The 11,729-nt window shown below is 37.5% G+C and overlaps 1 protein-coding gene across 1 annotated transcript; it reads right to left on the bottom strand.

Annotated features, from left to right (window-relative positions):
• Positions 1-7,190: 7,190 nt before the first annotated feature.
• On the bottom strand, positions 7,191-7,571 carry LOC110914376 (pectinesterase inhibitor 10-like). The gene has a single exon (XM_022159173.1). It carries the CDS (start codon positions 7,569-7,571, stop codon positions 7,191-7,193), a length of 381 nt encoding a protein of 126 aa, XP_022014865.1.
• Positions 7,572-11,729: the final 4,158 nt, after the last annotated feature.

Below are 11,729 nucleotides of genomic sequence, written 5' to 3'. Positions count from 1 at the left end.
GTACGAGGAGGGTTAAGTTCAGATTGTTTGAGTTTGTTGTTTCAGTTCGCACGAGTTGAATTCTCAGGTCGTTTGAGCAATCTGTTATTGTGAACTTTCGATACCGAAACATGGATTCTGAATTTTACAACGCATTTGCTACCCCGATCACTATGGCTCAGAATGTGAACTTAGAGAATGAAATGGGCACCATGCAAAAACCGCCTAAGCTCATGAATATCAAGGAGTATAGTGGATGGGTGGAACGATTCGAAAATTGGGTTCAAGCGAATCACTTAGAGGCATGGGAATGTGTTGAAGAAAGATATGTTAGACCGATTGATGAATACGGAGAGATTGTTGCTATTAAAGATTTAGATAATGAAGAGAAAAAGAAATACAAAAATGAAAAAATGATGATTAGTATTTTGCAACAAGCTATTAAAGAAGACATCTTGATCTTATTGCAACACAACAGAAGTGCACACTCAATGTGGAAATCACTAAAACGAAGTTTGTTGGAAGTTTAGACATGATCAAGAATAAAAAATCGCTTTTGAAGAAAGAATTTGATCTATTTCGTGGATTGAAAACTGAAAACACCAAAATGATTATAGAAAGATATTGCAATTTGGTGGTGAACATGAAGCGTTTGGTTATCAAGAAAGATAGAGAAGAATGGGTTGAAAAGTTGGCTGATGCGTTACCACAAGATGTTTGGGGCACGTATCTTATGATTTTGAAGAATAATGGTGAATTTTCAAATCTATCGCTAAGCAAGTTTATTGAAAAACTCGAAGTTCAAGAGATGGAACAACGGAAGATGGAGAAAATGAAGAATTCTAATGGTGAACAGGACATTGGTCTGTATTACAAAGGAAGCTCGATTGATAAGACCAACATTGCACCAAAGATCGAAACTGCATTTAACGCAAACAGTTCTTCTGGAGGTTCATCTCAAGGATAAAACAACAATAATAGATTCTCTTCATATCCATCATTTGATCCAAAATTTTCAGCAACCAATAATGGCCAAGTACTACAATGCAACATTGCATTACATCTTCAGAATGGTCAGAATTTCTCGGAAGATGTTGCCAAAGGTCATATGTCTTTGTTGGTGACCGTATTAGAGTCTTATGAAAGTTTGGTTGCAGGACGAATCGGAAATCCTATGTTAACTAAAGAGGATTATGATCGGATTGATGCTGAAGAGATGGAACTAATGGATATAAAGTGGTGTATGGCTAGTGTGTTGAGAAGAGTTGAGAAGTTTAAACAGATCACTGGAAGAGATGATTTCCATGATGCTGGAACTTCACCTTTAGGTTTTGATAAATCTAAAGTTACTTGTTTTCGTTGCAGGGAAAAGGGGCACTTTAAGTGAGAATGTACAAATCGCGAAGCAAGTGGAGCTTAAAATCTATTCGGCAACAACGATTATCATCGAAAAGCGATTTATCATCAAGTTGCTCCTCATCAACAACAATCGCCACAAACTTCACATGCTAGGAAGGATCTGATCGAAGAGCCATCAAAGAAAGCTTATCTAGTTCATCAAGGCGATGAAAGAATCCCAGAAGGCTTTAATTGGGATAATTATGATCCTAACAGAACTTCAGGATCTAAAGCATTTGTTGCTCAAATTTTTGAAGATTCAACTGCTGAAGATGAAATGGCGTATGTTTATTACGAATCTCAGCAATACAGTCCTAAAAAGAAAGAAGAAGAACCAGTTTCAACAGAAGAGGCTTCAGAAAAAGCACCATTTTTTTATCACTCATCAGATGAAGAGAGTGATAATGACAGTGAAGAAATTCGAAAACTTGAATATTATAAAAGAGAATTTTCACTTGATAGGTATAATTTGTATTTTGCAGGTAAAATGGAAGAGATCAAAGAAAGACAGGCTGCGAAAAAGAAGAATCTTAAGGCAGCAACTGTTGAAGAGAAGGTCAAACCTGAAAAGAATGTACGAGGAGTAAAGAAGGCAGCTATCAAGATTGAGAAGGAAGCAGATACTGAAAAGATGCCTGAGAAGTGTGAAAATTGTGATACTGTGAAAAGGCACAACAACAAATTGATTCATAACATGAACAGACTGAAAGAATCTTATGATGTTTTAAACATAGCTATGAATCAATATAACAAGGCAAGCAATGAACAAGAGATAGCCATGAAAACATTCAATGGAGCGTTCATGACAAAGCAGAAAATCATCAATCAGTACATTGAGAAATGTGCTGAACTTGAACAAAAATTGGAAACTCAGAGGAGAGAAACTGAGAGGGTAAACAGGTTATTGAAAAGTTATTCATGTGCTTCTTACGTGATTGACAGGATTTACCCTACAGTAGAAGGCATGAAAGCGTTTGAAGAAAAGAAGTCGGAAGATACGGATACTGGTAAGAAACAAAGTGTAAATTATAACAAGTGTCCACCTTCGCTTGAAGAAGGATATTCTCCATGAAATCCTAATTCAGAAAGAGTCAAAAAGGCAACCAATTTAAAGTGGGAATCTGAACCTTCAGATGGTTTGCCAGACAACATCGATGTCACTTTCACAACATCTGATACTGATCATGAGTCTGAGTTAATAAAGAAGGTGGTCGATCAGGTGTTGGATAAGGATGAGGAGTCAGAGTCAAAGTCTGAATCTGAGACTTCAAGTCCAACAGTTAAAAAGAGCAAAAGGCTTTACAATAAAGATTTTTCTAATGTCACAAAATAATTTGAATGATGAAACATTCAAAGTAGCATATACTTTGAATGATTCTGACAAATTATATTCTGATGAAGAATTTCCAATAAGAGGTGTTAAAACTGAAATGATTAACAAGGTTTTCAAATTAACAGAAATTAATATTTCTGAAATAAAAGATGTAAATCTTACTGAAAAACCTAAAAACTACACTTCAAGAGTTCAACAAAGCTTAAACAAGAAAAAAGGTTACAGTTCTGGTTATGGTTATCAAAAGAAACCAAATCATAACAGTAATTTCAAAAAGAATGGATTAGGTTTTATTCCACCAGAAAATCTTAAAAATGAGAAAATTTATAAACCAAAAACTAAATTTGTTTCAGGAACATCTTCTAAAGAAGAAAAGGAGAATTTGTTCAGAAAGCAGACGAACAAAGAATTCCTTGCTAAGAAGCAAGAGGGAATGAAGAATGATGTTGCTCAGAAGAAGGAAATGAGAACCTGTTATCAATGTAAAAAAGTTAGGCACATTGCATGGAACTGTCCAAAGGCGACCCAAACAAAACAGGGAGTCTCTGAAAACTTGAAAGAAAATATGGTTGATAATGAACCACCAACCAAACAATTTAAAGTGTTCAAAAATTCAAAATTTGAGGTTGGTGAGAGTTCAACATGTTTCTACAAAAGAAGAGCAAATCTTAACAACCACAAGTGGATTGTTAAGAAAACAGATGGTAAATCTGGCGATGAGTTTGTTTCTTCGGAAGCAAAGGAGCCACTCTCTGGCGATGAATGTGACTCGTCAAAGTCAGAAGAGCCACAAGTTGAGCTAAAAAGTGATAATTCCGTTCCGACAATGGATGATGCAAATTTTCCACCATTGTCAAACGGAAACTTAAAGCAAAAAATTGGCAAAGTTGAGATTTCAAATCAATTCTTTTCTGAAAAGAAAGAATTTGATGTTGAAAAAGCCTTTAACCCTAATGTTCTAAATATTTTTGGAAAAATGGTTGACGGGAAGGTCAAAGGGGTAAAGGATTTCTATGAAAAGAACAAGAAAGGAAAGAAATCGAGTGATGATGACTCGGAATCACCCAAGGACCGTCAGGCTTGGGTGAATCTCTTTAACTGAAAATCCTGACTTGCCGGAACTCCCAGGTTGGTAATTGGGGAGTAGGAATCGGCATCTTTCTTAAGAAATATCACAGTTGTGGTGGTTGTTGGACGTGTGGTGAAATTTTTGGTGGTTGTTCAGTGATATTTCGATTCACAAGTGGTATTGTTGATAAGAACTTACAAGTGGTTAATCAAGGTCATTAAGTTGAACTTGATTTAGCTGTCTTACAAGTGGTATAATTCTTGAAAAATGTTAAATAATAGTTTTTGCAAGTGGTAATTTGAAAACAATGTGATGAAACCCCATGTTTGTGAAATGACAAACAAAACTTATTTTCCGGAAAAACCATTTTGAATAAAACAAACTTAAGTGTTTTGAAATCATAATGGGAAAATAGTTTGTTGACAGGGGGAGTTCTGATTGTTTTAAGCCAAGTGGATGGCGAATTAAAGCAATTCACGTCAATTTGTCATCTTAGTTGTACAGTTTATTACGTTCATTTTCAAATTTTCCTAGAAAATCAAAAATTGAAACATATTTTTGATTTTAGGAGGAGTAAAAAATTTAGAAATTTTTGAAAATTTGAAAAATCCAAAAACATGATAACATTTGAAAAAAACCAAAAAATATTGAAAACTCATTTTGATTTTTAAACTAGTATGAGTTTTGTTGTGAAAAAGAGGAAATGATAGTACATCAGTGGACTATCACAATATGCTAAAGAAATGGAAAGTCAAAATGTTTTTAAACAAGTATCACTGATGATGTGCCAGTCGGCTTCGCACGACTAGTAGATTGAATTTTAGATATAAACCTAAATATCAATACTTGCTTATCTCGTGGGGAACATCTCTCGGATATATGGGTAACCCCCGAATTCTTGTTTGAGAGATTACCTGATTCTGAGACACTAGGTCTTTATACTGTTTGATATCTAGGGTATTATACCTGGTCTTCTGATATTGTGGAAGCAATGGCCTAGACCTCGTATAATACTTTATGCGCTTTTTAAAGCTCACCCTCAACAAAAAAAAATGATGAAACATTGAAAAATGTTAATCATGTGATGTTGAAGAAAAGATCCCAAAACGGGACACACCTAAAAGTCGAGCCATCATCTCTTTGACTGAACGGAAGTTCTAACCTGAGCTCTCATGGTTTTGCATTACCCATTTACAGATATCATTAGTGTACATTCACCTGTAAGACTGAATATAGAAGTCTGGATACGGGAGTATATTCTGAGGTGGGACACTCGAATAAGGTAAGTGCTTAAAACACTAAATTCGTATCTCGAAACAGTTGAACTTTGTGTGAAAATTTAAGTGGATCAGTATACTGACAATCTAGATGAATCGTTTAAAACTTAAAGTCTAAAAAGGTCAACAGTGTTAGTGATTTGTCACAAAAACTGGTATAATCCTCTTACATAAACTCACAAAAATATGTCTGTAAATATTTCTTTAATGCTTTTCATTAAAGAAAAACCAAAAAGAATGTGTTTTAGCATAAAATTTTGAAAATTCAAAAAGATTTTATTTCATCTTATTTTCGGCAACTAATGTTTGAAAAGCTGATTTTCAAAATTCCAAGTGCTAAACATGATGAACTACAACAGAGTTGGGAGAGTTTGTTTGAAATGAGAAAAGATTTTGAAATGATTAAATGGTTCATTAATTTGAAACCAAGTTTGTGTGTTATGAATACGAGTGGGTAAGCAGAGATTAAAATTGTTATAAATAAAAAACTTACTTTTAGGTAGAGTATGTGCAGGTAAAAAGCTTTGAAAAAGCTAGGTTTCAACTCCTGAGGATTTTTCGTATAAGCATATGCAGATTAGAGCCAGATTTCTGATCCTGTTGCTACGGAAAGCTAGGAGACGTTCCTGAACCTGTGAAAGATGCAGATAGTGAATTCGAGACTGCGATCCCAGCTTATCGAAAGGGGGAGTCTGAAGACGTAAAAGCCAGGTTCAGATCTTGGAACAAAGCTCGAAATAAAAGCTGCTGATGCTGATAAAAAGAATCAAGAGATCTGATCAAGAGAATTAGAGAGAGGATAGATCCAGGTTGAGATTCTAGAAGAGAAGATAGAGATTGATGAGGATGCTTATAGAGAAATATACTTTGGAAAGAGCGCGAAGACTGATCAAGACTGAAGACTCGACACACTGAAGACTCGTCATCATCTAAGGGGGAGTTTGTTGGTGCATATGTTTGTTAACTTTGTCTTGTATCGAGTCATGTAATAGATTAGATAGACTAGGACACGTAGTACGAGAAAAACGGGAAACAGGTCTGAACTGATCAGTTCGTGCGAACTGACCAGTTCGTGCGACCTGGCCAGGTAGTGTGACCTGGACCAGGTCGTGTGAAACTGTTTGGTGTGACCTGGTGTTCTCTATAAATAGGAGGTCTTGGGTTGTCATTTGTAACTTTCTGATTCCGGTAGCGAAGCTCTGCCGAAGTGTCTCCAGCTCGTGTAACCTTGTTATATCAATACAATCGACATTTAATCTACTTTTAAGTGCATATCAAGCTGAATGAAGATCATATCAATGAATTCCGCCTCTGATTTGGTCCAGAACTCTTATGATCGACTCGTTTAGATCGATTCCCCGATCCTACATTGTTGCTGCATTTCGCCCCATGTGAAGATTGAAGCTGACGGTAGCGAATCGAACCATTGCTGCGCTTTGTCTTCGAGTGTGAATTGGAAGAGTACCAACTTCACATCATCAGCTGAGAAGCCTTGACTGCTGATTGTGTTACAACATGCATCATATGCAGCAATGTGTAGATATGGTTCTTCATGTGCGTGACCATGAAACTTAGGCAGACTGGATATTGATTGTGTTCGTACTTCGAATGACCGCCCTCCTTGTAATTGTGGGATCACAACCGGTGATGGTTTGTTAGCTATAGTAGGCCTGAAGTGGCTCTTGATACCCCGAACTGGACCCTGATTATTTCGCCGTGGAATACCTTCCGGTAAATTCACCGATCGGTGTAAATTTCGCGGCAGTGGTCTTACCTGACCCGGCATCTGAGGTGCCGGTGGTGGTAATGGAATATCCACCATCGGCCTTCTCGGAACAGGTTGCTAATTGATTGGGTCAGGTTGATTATATTGCTGCTGCATCGGTATCGGTTGCACCTGCGGTTGTTGATATGGAACTTGTTGTTGCTGCACAAACGTTTGATAACCCAAATTCCCTTGATTAACTCCTTCGAATCCACCTGCCCCAATTGTTTGCCTCTCGTAGATACCCGTATTAACCACTTATCTCTCGTTTTGACCCACGTAGTTATCATATTCCTTAAAGCCATCGTCAAAATCCCCTGAATTATTTCCTTGATCATAAATGGTCGATCTGTAAAGATGTGGCATTGGCTAACTTTGCTGTGAAATAACCGGTCGGGTTACTTGTGGAATTGATGTTGCATTAGGTACTTGAGTCTGACTCGGTGATGCAGTATCATCGGGAATGATTCTAACGTAAGGAGACGAATGATGTAAATTGACAGTCTGGGTTGTGGTTGGGTATTGAAGGGATGTTGCTTGGGTGGAAGTTGGTTGATTGTTATCAAAGTTTGGGAAAAAGGTTGAGAATGATGGTACTGGAGATGTAGAGGTAGGTTGTGTAGAATGCAGTGGTGGTGATAGTGGAACCGGTATGGTGGTGTTTGGTGAAAGGTGGGTAGGTGTTGGTGAGAATTGTTGCTGTGGAAGTGGGTCTTGCGGTTGTTTCTCTGGGGTTGCTGAGTTCTCCATTGTCTTAGATGTTGGTATAGGTGATTGTAGAATCTTGTTCTCACGATGTAGTACTCGCTTTGTATGCTTTACTGTTCTCTCGATCTCTGGGTCGAACACTAATGGTGATGACTTCCCGGAATTCCGAGTATGACGCATACACTTCCTAGATCACCTGCACAAACAAAAACAAGAATACCTCGCGTAAATCCGAACAAAACAGAACAAAATAAAAAGACACTATTTTTGGATTTTTGTATATTTAACTAAAACTAGAACTTAACACTAAGCACTTTGCGCACGCCTCCCCGGCAACGACGCCATTTTGATGTCTGTCGTTATGGACATGCAAAAACCAACTAAACTATGTAGATAGGATAAGTCGGATATCGAACCAAGGGAGGATTGTGGAAAGTGTCGTAATGAAAAGTATTGATTAACCATTACTGAATTGGAAAATCGGTTTGTTTGATTATGATAAATAGCTAAATTAACGAATACATATTGTGATTTAAGTCAATAGGAGAAAAGATGGTTCCTCCAGATTTCAGGTTTTGCAGTTAATTTCAACTATGTGTTTAATCGTACCTACATAGACATAGGTGTTAATTTTGACTAATTAATTGTGATAACCAACGACTAAGTACTCTGGTCACTACATAACGGGAGGTTATCGAATGATTATCAATTACTATTTACAAACCCTAATCCCATGTCAAATATATCCCAATCACTAGAACTCTCGGGAACTGAATGCTTAAAAATTAAGGTTTAAATAAACGTAACTGTTTACAATCAAGAAATCAAATCAATGGTGAAAAGCATCAAATGCTTAGATCACCAAGTTAAAACGATTGTGTCAACACATAATATCAATCAACTTACAAAAACCCTCCATCCGGAGGAAACCACAAAAAACTTAGCCGCTCATCTCGCACAAAGAATCTTCAAAAGCTTGAATTGACGAAGAGTTCATGGTTGATTCGATAATTGGATGAAGAATCTTGAGGGATTGGGATGAAAGAAGCCTTGAATCTTGAGTCTTGGAGTGCCTTGATCAATGATAAGAGATAGATGATGATATCCCAACATTAAAACCCTAATATATACTTTGGAGGGCTTTTTTCACGTTTTTGGACTTTCCCAGGTCGTAAGCTACGAGTTCAGAACCGTAGCTTACGCTTTAAAAATTCTGGTTGCACCTTTAACCCAAACCGTAACCTACGGTACAAGAACCGTAGGCTACGATCGTGTTCCCTTGACTCCTTTTTGCTGAACATAAGCAACTCGTAAGCTACGAGTTGTAACTCGTAGCCTACGAAACAAAAGTTCTGTCCACATTTCAAACAACACAAGGAACTCGTAAGCTACGGGTTGTAACTCGTAAGCTACGATCGCGTACACCTTCCTTGTTCCTTCTTTACTACCAACTTTCAATAAATGACAAATCAACCCCTGTAATTTGTTTCTTCCAACTCCTTTCATATTTGAGCACGTATTAACTTTCCACTTCATACCAAACGGCCCCTCAACTTTCCTTCTTCCAATTTCTTGCATAATTAAGTACAACATAACTTTCAATCAATTGCCAAATGACCCCTGAACTTTATTATTCCTTGATTTTTTGCATATATAAGCTCCACACAACCTTCATAAATTACCGAATTAGTCCCCGAACTTCGCTTTTTCACACTCCTTTCACTCGTGAGCCTTTGTATCCCCCGAACAAGCTTCGACATTCATCCTCGAGCTGCAATATCCCATCTTATGCTTGCAACTTCATCTTTAATCATCGTAAATGCACCGGTTAACGTGTTTTACCTACAAATCAACAAATTCTCGTAGTCACTTCATTCTAAGCAAGTAAACACAACAAATACACCTAAAACATCATATTCAAACACTCTAAAGCTCGGGTTTCACCCTCTCCATCATGTCTTTACAATCTATATAAAGCACGTTAACTGTCTGGAAAGTGGTTAGAAGGGTGGTTTGGGTAAAGTTCTTGTCTCGTTCAATGTATAGATCCTGTGAGTACTTGATTCAAGCTTATTAGGACTTCCTTTGAGGCGGATAGCATCAAATCATGGGAAGTAAGAACAGCTTGAAGCCCTTATAAATAAACTACTATTAAAACTTTAAACCGGCCTTGCGGGAATGTATCCCTGCTGACTCAGACCAATATGGTCGAGGGTAGCGTCGCCTCCAAAAGAGGAACATGCCACATTTTGCATTAATAACTTACTTAATTATCTTTCAACATTCCGGCCTTGCGGGACTGTATCCTTGATGACTCAGACCAATATGGCCGAGAGTAGTGTTGCCTTCAAAAGAGTGACATGCCACTATAACTAAGATAATTTCTTAAAAAACCCAAAGTACGGAAATGTAGGATCGGAATCTGACCCGAACGAGTTAATCAGAGGAGTCTGATCAGATACAGGTGCGGAAAACAAGTACTTGATGAAGAAACAGCTAGATCTTCACTTAATTCTCTTTACTGATTGATTTAACACTTTTTACACGCAATTCTCACACCGGCAGCACCTCGGTATGGAAATCTCAAAGTTACAAATGTGGACCTCTCTTGTGGTATTTATAGGAGATGTGGACCTCTTTTATGGACGTGACGAATAAGAGGTCCAGGTATGTCCGTATAAGGGGTCCAGGAATGTGTGAGGTGGACCTCTTATTCGGCATGTCCGAATAAGCGGTCCAAGACTCTAAAACGCCTAAACTCTCCAGTTTTCTCGTAAAACTCGCCCTAATCTATACAATACTATGAAAGACTCGATCTAAGACGAAATCAACAGATGTAGTGCACCAACAGACTCCCCCTCAGATGTCGATGGAGTCGACTATCGAGTCACAACAATGCTGTGTCTTCACATCTTCAGTCTTGATCAGCCTCTGGGCTTTCCTTTCTCTCTGTCTTCAGACTCCCCCTCTCGATTTACTGGCATTCCTTTGTTCTTCAGTAACATCTTCAGGATCGTTGTCTGTCTTTTCATCATCTTCTTATCTTATCCTGCACATTCTCTACCCAAAACATAAGTTTTACAATTTTAGAATAAAGATGTATGCACTAAAACAAACTCTTCTTCAAATCAAACTGCAACTTTATCAGTGACAATCTTGATGAACCACTTGAAAGGTTAAATTGTGAAAACATGTAATTCCACACACACACTCCCCCTCAAATATTGCTCATCATGTTTAGCACTCGGAATTTTTAAAATCTGCTTTTCAATACCAGTTGTCGAAAATCTTTTTGATTTTTTCAAAATTTTATGCTAAAACACACTGAAAATCTTTTTGGATTTTGAAATAAAGAAATATGTAATGCAGTAAAGAAATATTTACAAATAATATTTTTGTGAGTTCGTGTAAGAGGATCATATCAGTTTATCAGACATGTCACCAACACCGTTAAGCTTCATTTCATTTTAAGTTCTAAACAATTCACCTAGATTGTCAGTATGTTTGTCCACTTAAATTTTCACACAAAGTTCAACTGATCCGAGATACGATATTAATGTCTTAAGAACTTAAACTTATCCGTGTGTCCCACTACTTGAATATACTCCCGTATCCAGATCCCAATATTCAGTCTTACAGGTGAGTATACCACAGATGATATCTGTTCAGGGGTTAAATGCGAGGGCCGTGAGAGCTCAGGTCGATACTTCCGTATACGCAGAGAGATGACGGCTTCGACTTTTCGGTGTGTCCCCTTTAGAGGATCTTTTGATTTCAACAGCAGCGACTATCAATTTTATTGTTTCATCAGCTTGCTGAGGGCGACGCTTATGTTTCAAAGCGTTTGCGGAAAGCATTATCCGGGGACTAGGTCAGTACTTCCATACAGCAGAAGTCCCGGGATAATACCCCAGATATCACTGAGCATAAAGACCTAGTATCTCAGAATAAGGGACCTTTCAAACAAGATTTCAGGGGTTACCTATATATCCAAGTTTGTGTTAACCCACAGAACAAGCAAGTTTGAAATTTAGGTTTATATCTCGTCACAATCTACTAAATGTGTAAAAACCTACTGGCACATCCTCAGTGAGATTGTTTATCACATTTTATCTTTACATTTCTTTAGCATGTTGTGACAGTCCACTGATGTACTATCATTTCCTCTTTTCACAACGAAACTCATTTTTCATTTTATCA

Source organism: Helianthus annuus, chromosome 15 (assembly GCF_002127325.2).
Source record: "Helianthus annuus cultivar XRQ/B chromosome 15, HanXRQr2.0-SUNRISE, whole genome shotgun sequence".
Classification (NCBI taxonomy): domain Eukaryota; kingdom Viridiplantae; phylum Streptophyta; class Magnoliopsida; order Asterales; family Asteraceae; genus Helianthus; species Helianthus annuus.
This window is presented reverse-complemented; position numbering and strand designations above follow the sequence as displayed.

What these genes read in the sequence shown, in the direction of transcription:
- LOC110914376 (XM_022159173.1), bottom strand. Translation starts at nt 7,571, where the DNA reads ATGGAGAACTCAGCAACCCCAGAGAAACAACCGCAAGACCCACTTCCA.